The 14,450-nt window shown below is 36.5% G+C and overlaps 1 protein-coding gene across 5 annotated transcripts in view; it reads left to right on the top strand.

The window, feature by feature from the left end:
• Positions 1 to 14,225, top strand: part of LOC132145684 (receptor-type tyrosine-protein phosphatase U-like) — a 259,638-nt gene extending 245,413 nt beyond the window's left edge. For all 5 annotated transcript variants that reach the window (XM_059556881.1, XM_059556878.1, XM_059556880.1 and 2 more), the window contains 5 exons: positions 3,074 to 3,388; positions 8,821 to 8,946; positions 11,320 to 11,477; positions 12,074 to 12,209; positions 12,925 to 14,225. In XM_059556881.1, the coding sequence (XP_059412864.1) occupies positions 3,074 to 3,388; positions 8,821 to 8,946; positions 11,320 to 11,477; positions 12,074 to 12,209; positions 12,925 to 12,987 (798 nt within the window). In that variant the 3' untranslated portion in view covers positions 12,988 to 14,225. The remainder of the gene's footprint in view (positions 1 to 3,073; positions 3,389 to 8,820; positions 8,947 to 11,319; positions 11,478 to 12,073; positions 12,210 to 12,924) is intronic.
• The last annotated feature ends 225 nt before the right edge of the window (positions 14,226 to 14,450 follow it).

Raw genomic sequence — 14,450 nt, 5'->3', positions numbered from 1 at the left:
TTATTAATGTCACACACACATACCTAGTGCCTTATGACTTAAAATATGAGAGTGGTAAATGTTACAGACATGGAACTGTTCAGTTTTTTATTGATTTTTATTTACACTTCACTTTTATCCAAAGAGACAGAACTATTTGCACTGTATTTATCAGTGGGACAATATTCATACAATTCTACAACCTAGAAATAATTTTCAAGTCGCAGCAGCACGAATTATGTGCCCAGCTACATCTGATTCAAATATTATGCTAATTAACAGTGAGCGGTGGTTTCAGACATTACAGTGCTTCACTCACACTGACTCTTATTCTGCCTGAAAGAATGGAAAGACCGAGCTGAAGGTGGAACGATTCAACCAATCAGATGAAAGAAGCGTTTCAGCTCCGCCCACAAGTGCGAATGTAATATTGAAGCCATAAACCGAAATGATCAAAACGTACACGGGCCAACTGTCTTGTCCATGTTCTCTCACTTGAATCCTCTTCTTGAGATTTGAGTCTCTTGACCTTCTGCAAGCCCCGCCTTGTTCACGCAGTGATTGACATGGCGCGAGGGGGCGGACACGTGATCGGCTCGGAATGCATTTTCAATGTGCACTTTGAATTTTGCTACATTCATTGCGGGACATTGAATGAAAATGCAATCGTAAGTGTCTTGACTGTGAGTGTTAATGCAATTAAGAAAAATAGCATTTCAATTATTATTTTGCCACAGTTTTTGCTTGAACATGTTATACATATCTAATCATTTCTGTAATACATTTTCATTTTAATTTTGCAACTTATAAAGCGTTATAATTAGTATTCATTTTACATATTAAAACTAGTGTGTGTAATGGCAAATGAAAATTATGTAATTTATTTTTCATTTTCATTTTGCACCAAACGTTGCACAAATGTATTGGAAAATGTAAATGTAAATACAGAAATGCATTGCCATTTTACATATTGCATTGTCCTTTTGCACATTATATTACACATTGAATATTGCTACCCAACCCATATGATTCCATAGTTATTAACCCATTTAAATGAGCTTTATTGGTTAAAAAAAAAACAACAACAACTTGTATTTAGGTTTATTCAGCGTTAAATAATATTTTGACTTGAATAAAACAAGTTAAATTTAGAAGACAACCAAAACAATGCCACAGATTTACACTGAAGAAGGGGTTTGAGTCATGTAGAGAACTTTATTTCAACTAAAACTACTAAAAAAGCATAAGTGCAAGAAGTGTTATAAAGATTAAATATCAGATAATGGAAACTTATGCAAAAATCACAAATGCTTCATTGGCAACTAAATGAAATAAAGTTTAATAATAATAATAATAAAAAAAAAAAAAAAAAAAAAAAAAAATAATAATAATATAGAGACCAGACTATCAAAGAGGCTTGGGTTTGTATAAACTGTATTAATGTTATGATATTTGCATTGGGGCTTTATGCAAATCATGTTATCTTGTTTTATCCAGGTTAAGTGCTGCATGCTAACTCACAGCTCAAACTGTGCTGAAGTCAATCAGCTGTAGAGACTATTTTCATTCCTTAAGAGAAGGTTTAATGAAGTGTTCCCTCACCTTACAGTTCCACTCGCATGTGTTTTTAGCGTTAAGCTATTAATGGCTTCATGCCTGCCACTCTGAGACTGTGTACCTGTCCCTGTCCTCCTCATAGCCAGTGTAATCTTTATAATCATAATTGTAATGTCCCATTTGTGCTGTCAGAACCAATCAGGATTGAAGCACTTCAGTGTAATAATCTGCATAATTCTCAGTCTGATTCATTCACCTCAAGGCTCATAGCAGAAGTATTCATATGTGACCAGTGTGCATTATTCGCAGCCATTAAGCTTTGGAGACATTATTTGCCTGAGACAAAATCATTTCAGCTTCCAAAGCTTTTCTCTGCATCTGTCTGAACTTGAGGTTGTTAGTTCACACACATCTTACAGAATCTGAAAAATGTTAATAGTTAAAAAAGAGGGCCCATGAAATAGATTTATTTTATTTTTTACAGTATTTAGTACTGCCTTAAATAAGCTATTTCACTCAACATATGTTTGCATACAGTGCACAAGACAAAATTATAATAATGTAATGCGATAATCAAAATAATACATTTCTCACTATTAACTATAGTTCCTTATTAGCATGCTTATTACTTGCATATTGGCTGATTATTAGTACTTATAAAGCACATATTAATACCTTATTTTGCATGACCATATTTTAGGTCCCTTAATCAAACCTATACCAACTTTTTTTTCTTATATAGCACTTAATACAATACTGACTGTCAAAGCAGCTTCATAGTGTTTACAACTTTATAAGCGTTATAACTACCTGACTAACTATTAATAAGCAAAAGTAGCAGTAGATTAAATTTACACATGAAGAATTGAAAAGGTTACATGCTGATTATCATAATATATGTAGTTAACTGAATGATCAATGCAGTGTTGTTCTTGTTAACCAAAAGTATAATAATAATATTATTATTAATAATAATAATTCACTAAATATATTTGTAAATGAAAATGTAAAAAAAAAAAAGATAAAAATAACTCGATACTAGTAAATGTAAAAACAAATAAAAAATTTACGCCAAATAGAAGTGTGTGTATGTATATATATATATATATATATATATATATATATATATATATATATATATATATATATATATATATATATATATACATAAATATATATATATATGTATAATCAAAATAATAAATACTATAGTTAATAATACTTATTATTATTTTATTTGTGAATTGAATCTGTCTTCTGGGTTTTCCAATGAGGTGCTATGTGAAAAAACTCATTCAGGACAGTAATCTGTCATCTTGTGCTCTGTGTTTTAGTGGTTAAAGGAGAATTTCATTATCTTTTAAACTTATTCCATTTTTGCTCTGTTGATCATTTTTGCCTCTAGCATTTGCCTGCATAGTTTTACTTCATTATCCTCTCATTGTCTCACTTAGTTATATCATTTCACAATCATTGAGTGCATTCAGTCTCACTTTGATCCCTTATCTTTCCTCTGTGTTGACTCCTGTCTCTTCAGACTCTGAACTCTGTGACTCCTCACCTGGATGTGGAGGAGTGCAGCGTGTCTCTGCTGCCTCGTAACCGTGAGAAGAACCGGAGCATGGATGTGCTGCCGCCTGACCGTGCACTGGCATTCCTCGTCTCTACCGAGGGCGACGGCAACAACTACATAAACGCCGCGCTGATGGACAGCTTCCTGCAGCCGGCTGCGTTTGTGGTGACCCCTCACCCCCTGCCCACCACCACCGCGGACTTCTGGAGACTGGTGTTTGACTACGGCTGTACCTCCATCGTCATGCTCAACCAACTCAACCAGTCCAACTCAGCCTGGGTAAGAGAGCCAGGTTAACAACCCACAATGCTTACACTACTAACTATGAGATTCACACAATGGCACTCATTCAGAAAACTGTTCAGGTCTAGATTGTACCCTTTACTGATGTTTGATTTCCATGAATACCTGCATTTTAGTTCAAACTAAAATGGGGAGCAAACTGTGGGGGTTTGTCTTATTCATATATATATATATATATATATATATATATATATATATATATATATAGTATATACAGTATACTGCTTTTTTAGACTGTGTCTCATTTACATGAAATCTGCAGTCAAATGAGCCGAACAAACATATAATCATTCAACATGATCCAGAACACTATTGAAATAAACTGTCCACTTAATAATGAAATCTGTACAGAAATGCAAACATGTTTAACCTGGACATGTCAAAGCAAACACTTTTGCCCTGTTGTCTGGAGTAGCTCAAGTGTCTGGAGTAGGTCAGAAATGTAACATCTATACGGTATTCAGTGCAGACAGTGAGAGATGGAGATTTTGATAAAATAATATGCAATTTTTAAGACAAATAACATATAAATAAAGAAATAAAAGTAAACTGTACCATATTTAATTGCATGTTTCCCCATTGCATCTTATTGCATTGATTCACATTGTGTTGAATCGGATCACAATTGGATTGCATCATAATAGGGATGAATTTTATCTCATCACATTGGTAGTTGCTTCATATGTATCTTTAATGTATTCTATTGATCAAGATGTGTATTGCATTGGTTCCATTAATGGCCAATCACATCGCTAATATATGTATATATATATAAAAGTTTTTGCAGCCAGCATAATAGAGTAAATAACACATGCAGTTATAACAAATGTCAAATTAAAAATGGCATAAGGTAGGTTAAATTGCAAAATGTGTGTCCACATCTGAAATTTGTCCAGATTACAGTAAAAAAATTAGATTCAGTGTGATTTGTAATGTTTTTACTTTTTGTTCCACGTGACAAAAGCAAAGTCAGTATGGCCAGAGACGAAAATTACCTTGCATATTTGATGGCCCCCTACACCCTTTGTTTTGAAGTCTTTAAGGGTTTCAAGCTATTTTTCGGTAGGTCAGACAACACCCCCACCCCCTCTGAGCCCATAATTCTTACACTGGGTGAACGGCAAACATTTCATTTGAGACTCCCCACATTGATAATGTGTTTGTCTTGTCTAAATTGGCAATGGAAAGGACAAACTCACCGAGATACCAACCTACCCGTGATTTTCGCTCCTCTCCCCCCTGCAGACAAGCACTGTGACCCGTTCTTCATGATAAAGCATCTCTGGTGCTCATCATTCCACTGAAAGCAAAATTAGAGTGTATTATCTTTAAGACTCACCTGATAATACATGTGTGTGTTTGTGTGTGGATTTTTTATAGTTATTTCAGTTTCCTGTCTTCCATCTGAAGTGTGCGAATGTTTTTCCAGACATTATCACACTCTGCTAGTCATCTATCTAACTTTCTAGAAATATCTCTCTGTTCTCCTTCTGCTAGTCACCCTTTTCTGATCTGTCTGAGTGTGTTGGGATGAATATTTGTCTTCGGCACAGTGTCACTCTGTTAATTCGCATCACTGTGACAAGGATTTATCAATTTCTATCTCATCTCTATCAACATCTCTCATTGGAAATAACATGGCTGAAGCTGTTTCACGCCTGCTCGTTTCAAATAACACTGCGCTGGATTAGATCTGTCTGCAACTGGCGTGAGCGAAAATTAATTGACACATTGAGCAAATGGTAATCTGGTGGAAGATTGGACTAGAAAATGCAGGCGATATGGAGGAATGAGCAAGGATTATTTATCTTGGTGGGCCGCAATTGGATTTTCAGTGCTGATTAGCCTATCTCTGGCATTTCTTTGACTCCATTATCCTTTCACTCTCTATCTTCACCCTTCGCCTAATCACAAGATGCCCATTTTCTCAGGCTGCTATCTATTAATTAATTTATTTCTTTATTTTTTCCCCCCAGACATTGATTTTAATATGTATTTTCTATGATTATGTGGGTAATAATGTAAGGAGAGAAAAAAAATTATGTAAGGGTGGTATTTCCAAGTTCACAATAAGAGAAAAAATGAATGACACATGGATGACAATAAAAGCTGTTTTGTATTAAAAATGTTATTAGGCTAAAAGGTACACATTTATATTTTACAGTAGAGTTCCATAAGTTAGCATTAACTTCAGTAGTTGACATAAGCAATGGAATATACCATCTTTGTTCTAAATGCTATAAAAATGCACCGCTGATTGCAAATGATTATTATTTAATGCATTAACCATGGATTAATGCAGATTAAATGCATTAAACGGGGACCTCGTTGTAAAGTGTTACAGGCATGCAGGGTGCCATTATGTCTGTCATTTGACCCAGGTGGATAAATACATACATGAAATATAATACATAATACATACATATAATACATTTATACACATATAAATATAAATACATACATGAAAAAAGTGTATAAATATGGGAATTGTTATCTGTTTTTTTTTCTTTCTGACACTATAAGTTTAAAGCTGCAGTCCATAACTTTTTTGGGTTAAAAATGATCCGAAATCAATATTTTAGCAAGTACATAACCAGTCAGTGTTTAAAACTATCGCCTTACTGTTGTAACCTGTCCTCCAACCAATCCCTGAAATACGACCCATCAGAGCATATACTACAATTGCGCCCCTATTGGCAAAAGGTCGTTTTCATATTAATGTTTTGTACTCTTTTATTTGCACTCTGATTTGCGTTTCGTGTAGCTCAGTTGGTAGATCATTGCGCTATACATTGATAGGTAATCATGCTATCATGGGTTCGATCCCAGGGAACGGACGTTTACGAAAATGTATATGCTCAATAAATCATAATTTAGCATGATTTCTGTGAGGGTTAGGTTTAGGGGTGGGGTTAGGTGTGGTCATTCGAACGAATAAGCCACCTACTGAAATATGTAGTAAATACTGTGAGATCGGTGTAAAAAGCCCACACATTGCATTTAAATAAACGTGCGTTTTGATTGGTAATGACGTTATACGTCATTTCATGACGACAGACGCAACGCGATACTGTCATTATTTTTACGCCCGCTAGAGGGCGCTTAACTTTAAAACGTAAATATAGGTCGTAATAAGGTGCTTGCAGAAACGACCTATATGGTTTTTTGTTGGAGGACAGGCTCTACTGTTCGGATCTTTTTCAATTTTCAGCCATCCGAATAGGCTAGTGACAGGTAGCACACATGGCATGACTCGTGTTTGTCATTAATCTTGTATTTTGTTTTATTTATACAACTGACCACAGGTCATAGACCTGAAATAAGAAATAAAACAGTGTTACAAATATGTCCATTGTATATATAATGCAAACAAACAAACATGAAGTAGTTACAATAAAATAACTAGACTATTTCTGCTGTAAATGAGAATACACTATCATATAATCTCCTATTCAGTTTTAGACCGCTGCATCAGAACACCGCAGAAACTACATTTCCCATCATGCATAGCAGCGCTCCTGCACAGAGTATAGCTATCACACGAGTCAGTAGGCAAAGTGTATTAATCATTACAACGCTTCAATTTAATGCTCCACCAAATGAATGCAACACCGTCGCCCACCAAACAACCGTCCGCTACACTAGTTTACTTGGTAATTTGTTAATTATCCAGTGTTCGAACATATCACAAACCGAGAGAAATGAACCGTACACGCGCTAACTTAACTATAAATTAAGTCTCTCAGCATGGACTAAGCGCAGCCAATGAAGACAATTACACAAGTACGAAAGTTTAAACATTCCTAAATGAATGTACAGCAAACCGTTACTCATGGTAAACATTTCAAAAGGTTCTAAATTCAATACATACCAACAGGCTGTGTGCTCCTGATGATGATGGGTGGTGAGCCAACAATGCTTTCTACGTTTTTTATGCATGCTCACACCTAATTGACGCTCACATCACGCAACAAAATACTCATTGTGAAATAAATATAATTCGCTTAAATTAATCCTACTATTCCCAATATTTTAAGCAGACTTTTTTATAACCATGAATTTTACCAATATATTTTTCCTAGTGATCCAAAGAACCGAACACTTACTTTAGCCTGATTCACAACGGTTAATTTATAACAGTGTTTTCTAATTTGAGTGGTTTGGGTAGGATTTCACGGGAAATTTGAGCAAGGCACTGCGTCATTATGTCAAGTCTGTAAACATGAAGCTGTCCCGGCTACTAGACTATCACATGTGAGGATCCTGCAGGTGGAGGAACGTTTAATTATAGCCTATTCCCACAGCAGCTGGAATAATTAAATGTCAAAAAATTATTTTGATGGTGGATTGTAATCAAGAAAGATTTTATGAAACACATGTGAATTAAATTATTCCAGTTTTAAAAGTGCTTCTGATTACAGATAGTCTGGGTTTACACAAGATGTGTAATTTAAAGACAACCAGTTCGATGGGAACATATAGTTTGCTTTTGGGTTAAAATAATTTCCTAATACGAAGTTCGAATGATGTGACAATCAGAGATTAGACTGTACAGAAATTGAAATCTACACTCTAATTGACACACTATGCAGTGCTGATGTTGTTAACATGAATTATTTTAGAATAAATTATAACAATGATAATCATTTGTAGAGTTTGATGTGATGTGAGCTAAATGATCGATAGATTAAATCACCATTAGTAGTGTGCTTTATTATAATGTTTTTTTCCTCAGTTGGTCAGAACAAACGTGACAGACATGTTACTTGTTCAGATGACAATATATGGTGAAAATTCTTATTTGGGTCATATATTCCAAGACGTAGGCTAGAACCAGTGATAACTAAATACAGTGAATATCCACATGACGGACAGCTACACATTCACCTCGAAACAGATTCATCCACACTGGATCACAACCCACGCCAGGAAGATCATTCCACAAACAGCTGCAAATCCAGGTTTTTAAACATAGATGGCGACAAACAGGCAAAACTTACGGACTGCAGCTCTAAATCACGTTGTCAACTATGATATATTTCAAATAAAAATGTAATACTAAAAATGTAATATTAATCTAAAAAACCAAATACGTATGTTTTAAATATTATTATATTATTAACCAGTAACAATAATAATAAAAAGTTGGTTGGTTGTTTTTTATTTATGTGTTTGTTTGTAAACCAAATGAAAAATAACATAAATTAAATAATCAAATAATTGGCACTACAAACTAGATTTTTGAAAAATTATTGTGGACATAATTGTTGGTCAGAGTTGTGTCAATAGTTTGTCACTGTCCTGTTGTTAAACAACACATTTATTTTATCGTGTGTAAAGGAGTGAATTAAAATAGCAATTTACATGTGTATTTTTTTCTTCTCTCTCTCTCTCTCTCTCTCTCTCAGCCCTGTCTGCAGTACTGGCCTGAAACGGGCATGCAGCAGTTTGGACCCATGACAGTGGAGCTGCTCTCCAGATCCACCGATGACAACGTCGTCACTCGCTTGTTCAGGGTGACCAACATCACACGGGTGAGTCTGCAGGGCCAAAAAAGTCATTTTCAGATATATGTTATCCCCTGTATGTGCCTTCTTATCACGAGCCGTTCTCTCCCAGTGTTAGCACTGACATTTATTACAGTATCTCATTAAAATCAGACCTCATTAGACAAATGACCCGTCTTGTAACGTCCATCTTTTTTTTTAAAGATTGGAGATTGTCTGAGTTCAGGTCCACTACGGAAAGGTTAATTAACTGAAGCTAATGGCTAAATGATCTTTTCAGAGACTTTTAGGAAATGAATTCAATACCGATTAAATTAAAGCAAAGGTATAAAAGTGTGGTTAGTCATTAAAAGTCTCCATTTCACAAATTGCCGGTGGCATTGCGCTGCTGGAGTTGGAGCTGTTTATTTCTCACTCTATGTGCGTGAGTGAGAGATAAAGTTGTTCGTATTGTGTCAGTCTCTCTCAGTGTGGTCTGTGCTTCTGATATTGACTTGTCTGAATAAAAAGCCACTTTCTCACACCTCTAGCTGACCTTAGTCTTCCCTGATGGCTTCATTGTCAACATCCTGTCTCTTTGAAATCTTGTCCCAAGTGTTGCACCTCTCATTGCTAGCTCCCTTTAGCACTTCTGTCAGGCAGGCTGTCAACTTTTAGCCGCGTTTCCATCCGTGCCTGTGTCAGTTTGGCTAGCCCCTGTCAGTCCCCACGTCCGCTCTGTCTCTTTGAGACTCTGCAAGCCAGACAAACAGTCCATGTCATTGTCAGAAAATCTCCCATACTGCTTCTTCACAGGACCCCAGAGAGAACCACCCATGTTGGAACGACGAGTCTCGCTTCCCTAAAAAGGTACAAGGCGTAGAGTATTATTGATAGATCATATTGCTAAATGGCACCATCCCTAGATAAAGAAAAATAGACAGCCCCAAGATAGAACAATGCTTTTATGATTTGTTACAGAGGAGTTTAGATGCTAATTAATGCTCAGAGGTTCCAGCTTAATACTGTGTGCCATTTTGTTTTGAAATTAGTGTTTGACGTACAGTAGATATTCCATGAATAGGATGCAAAACAGCTCCTGAAAAATGAGTGAAAGGAGGTGCTATAGCTCCAGTTTTAACCTAGGCACATTTTTCTTTTTTTAATGGGTCCATGGTGACCTTTCTGTGAAATTATATAAAAATGTTTCTTGCACAATATGTGATGCTGTCAAAGTAAAATGGGGCTAAAAGTGTGTTCCATTTTATGTCCAACTAATGAAAGTAAATTTGAAAATTTCAAAATGAAGTGTGCATTGAGTAGCACTAAAAGCACCACATACTACCCACTGTACACTAAACCTAACCTAAGTACTCAGGCTCTTTTATTATGGCTTTTACCCAATTGCAATGCTCTACCGGGTGGGCTACCAACCACGTTTACTGTTAGTGAAGCCATACATATTGCTTTTGTGCAAACATCAAAACACAGGGACCCACTTTATATTAAGTGTCTTTAACTGCTATGTACTTACATTTAAATTAATCATTTGATACAATGCACTTATTTGTACATGTTTTTGCATTACGTGTTTTTACATTGTACTTAAGTTTAAAATCAGCTTCCTGTAATTACATCCGTTATTCATTTTTGTATTTACATCTAGAATTACACTTTAACCCACCATTAAACCTACCAAAACCGGGCCCTGACCTTACCCATATTCCACCTCTGTGGCAGCAAATGTATTTTGCAGTTCAATATAAACACAATAATTACATTGCACAAAACAACATTCTTTTGAACAAGTGCATAGTAACCTTAACCCCCATGTACAGTATTTACCTTGTAATAACCCAGGTTCTTTCTTAGGTAAGTTCACATAAGTGCACAAACTGTAAAATAAATTGCAAAACCATGTCATATGGTAATGGAGTTTTGATGTCATATTGTGCAAGGAACTGTGCAAAAAAGTTACAAGGTTGCATATTCTGTCTTAAAGTTATGTGCAGAATGTGTAAATTTTTTTGCGATCATAATTAACAATTATCAATAATCCAAAAAGAAAAATCACTTGATACTTTGGTTGACAAGTTTAAATGGTTGAGTTTAACAAATGTATTCAACGATTCAAAAATTATTTAAACAAACGCTGTTTATTATGAGTATTTCCTATCATGCTGTAAAACGGGTAAAAAGTTATTTGTTTATGTAATGCCATATTTGTGTCATTTAAAATAGTTAATACTTATAACAACTTTTATGTGCAATAATTTATTAAATATACTACCAAAGCACCCCCTATCTGTCAAAAACACCATCATAATTCTTTGACCCACTGTTGTCTTTGACCCTCCTCTTTTATTCTTATTAAAGTTTTCTCTTGCCTCTGGTCTTGCTCTCTCTGTCTTTAATGTTCAGTTGCAGGAAGGTCATCTGGTAGTGCGACATTTCCAGTTCCTGCGCTGGTCTGCTTATCGTGAAATCCCAGACTCTAAGAAGGCCTTTCTCAACCTTCTGGCACAAGTGCAGAAGTGGCAGAGGGAGTGCGGTGACGGTCGCACTGTAGTGCATTGCCTGTAAGTTTCACACCGCTCCGCTCCCAAATGCTAATTGGAAAGCAATTACACTTCATTGTGTTGATTATACAACCCAGGTCTCTTTTGCTCCTGGCCACCCAACAGTGAAAATCTGCTAAAAGCTCTTAATCTCTGGCTGCTTTTTCATGTCTTCATTTTCCTCAGTATTAAACTTCTTAGTGCTCTGGCCTCAGGATTCGTCCCTGCCACCTGCACTTGCCTGTAGTTAAATATGTCTATCCACTATTAATGAGAGCGCGGCACAGATGCAGTGTATTGCGCATCTGCGCTGGGGTGCCCTTTCTCTATCAGTAGCCCAAGGGAAATGATCTTAGCTCAGAAGGATGTGACATTTTTATTGCATGACTTTTCCCCAGAGCACACTGGTACTTTCCATTCCTTCATGCTTAGAAGTATTGCAGATTTCTGTGGTGGCACAAATATGCCTCTTTCACAGCTATCCCCTCCAGACATCTATAATAGCATAATCCACACAAGCTTTAAGAAGTATGCTGCTCAGATCCTGCTCCTTCATGTGTTACAAGCCGCTGCTTTTCTTGAAGATGCTAATGAAACAACATATTGATTTCTTAAAGGAATGGCGGTGGACGCAGTGGCACTTTCTGCGCTTGCACCATGATAATGGAGATGGTGCACCATCACAACATGGTGGATGTGTTCTACGCAGTCAAGACTCTCCGCAACTCCAAGCCCAACATGGTGGAGTCTATGGTTAGTATGCTTACTTTTGTTAATTAGTAATTAGTTGTGTTAGGTTAGGCACTATTGCTAACCTTAGGCACTGGTCTTAGGGCCCTATCATACACCTGGTGAAATAAGGGGCGCAAAGTATTTTTGCTAGTTTCAGCCTGATGCAAATTACATTTTCCAGTCCTGCGCCGCATTGTTTAAATGGCAAATGTATTTGCACCCATTTGTGGGTGAGAGTTTAAAAAATATGTGTTTTGGCGCATCTAAAACATCTAAAAAAGATGTGTTCTGGCGCAAGTCTGGTGCAATATTTTTTCTTTGTTATTTGAAGAAAAGCACGTTAGTACGTCACAAGCGTGCACACACTTTGCTTATTACACACACAGGGACGCGCAGCAGCACACAAACATTTTTAACACAACAGCAGTAGTTTTTCATAATTGATGTGCACAATTTTGCATAATGATGCAGAACCTGGACTCGTTTCTTTAAAGTGTGCATGTTTCCTCAGTCTCTCTTGTTCTGTAGAAATCTTAGAAATCTTAGACCGCCTCTGTAATACATCTTTATAGTCATTATAATCATTAAATATAATATAACATAATCAGATTTTATTATTGGATTAATGATACACACACCAATGTTTTCTTCAAATATAAAAATCTAGTAGAGTTATAAAGTTGATAAAGTGTGAATGTTGCCAGAGAATCTGACGTGGCCTTGCTGTTGTTGGCAGGAGCAGTACAGGTTCTGCTACGAGCTGGCTCTGGAGTACCTGGACTGCCTGGAGGTCAGATAACACGAGAGCTCCAGACCCGATCGACACCGGCTTCAACCTCTTCACCTCGCCTCCTCTGTTTCCTTTCGCTTAGGCCGATCCAGCCCACCTGAATGAGCCTTCTGTCCTCCAGTGAGAATGCACATCTACATCAAGAATGGGAATTCGCAAGACATTTCTTTAACCTTCGACCTCTATTGTCCTCTGTGCACTTTCTGTTTTGACGTTTTCCCCTCCACGACCTTCTGTGCCAGATATTCCTGCCGAACCCATGAGGGAGTCGAAGAGATTTCAGCAGCTTTGAGATTATGACATGCGTCTCTGATCACCTGACTGGCTCTCTGCCTTTTGCACAAAGCAAGAGGAAAACATGCTGAATTTGAATGAAACCATGCGACGACATGGGTGATATTGTGCTTGTACATTACGTGTATTGTTAAACTCTGTACATGGGGCGATCTACTGTACTTATGCACCTGATTTTACTGGGAAGCATACAATGAATGTACGGACGTGATGGCTGATAGAGGTTTTCTTTTCATTGAATCATTAAAGGTGATGTGTATAATTGACGTTAATCTCCTATTTCTCATTAAAGTGTAACACTGTGGCGATATCAAAACATTGCTCTGTTTGAGCAGCAATGACTCGACCAATGGCATGAGTTTGGGGCGGGACTGTCTTTTTGGCTAACCAGTGATAAATGGGGGCGTGTTCAGGACTGTTTTTTTTTTAAACAATGAAATTTTCTTGCAAATCCTGCAAATGTTTGGTGATGCTAGTGGTGCTAAAATTACACACTTCACCTTTAAATCTTAAAGTGACACAACTTACAGTTTTGACAGGTGAGAGATGCAAAGATGGTTTATGGATTTATTTCTTTTTTTTCTGTGTATATATAATATCTATTTTGCAAAACAAACAAAATGTTTCTAGATGTTGTCTTTAATGTGCCAACTCGTGTGTGTGTGTGTGTGTGTGTGTGTGTGTGTGTGTGTGAAGAGGATCACTCATGGATCTGCATGCCTGTTTCATTGTAATCCATTGTGAGCCGTCTGCTTTGGGTGCCGCTGCCCGCTGTTGTTGAGCGAAATAAAACAAAAAAAGATACGCAACTATATAAAAGAAATGGAAACGCTACTATTGGAATACAATGAGGCAGTCGCTAAAAAGTTGCTTTTTATCTTTGTATTTATTGGTTGTGTTTTATTTTCTAAAAACAAAACATGAATGAATAAAACATTCCAATGTTGCTTTAATCTCATTTTCATTATTGTTGTTCGCATTGTATCACGTTTGTTTTCAAAATCTAAATATATATATTAAAAAAAAGTGTTTCTACTAGACATCAATGCAATTAAATAGTGAGATTTTTATTTAAGAGCTCTCTGCTGGATATCCTAAGCATTTCTTTCGTGGCACTGTTTTTATTTAAATGCGAGCAATTCATGATATGGTGTTTTCAGTGTCTCGGAGCAGCTCTG

This window comes from Carassius carassius, chromosome 8, assembly GCF_963082965.1.
Source record: "Carassius carassius chromosome 8, fCarCar2.1, whole genome shotgun sequence".
Classification (NCBI taxonomy): Eukaryota; Metazoa; Chordata; class Actinopteri; order Cypriniformes; family Cyprinidae; genus Carassius; species Carassius carassius.
The sequence above is the reverse complement of the archived record's forward strand: the minus strand, read 5'-3'. Positions and strand labels throughout refer to the sequence as shown.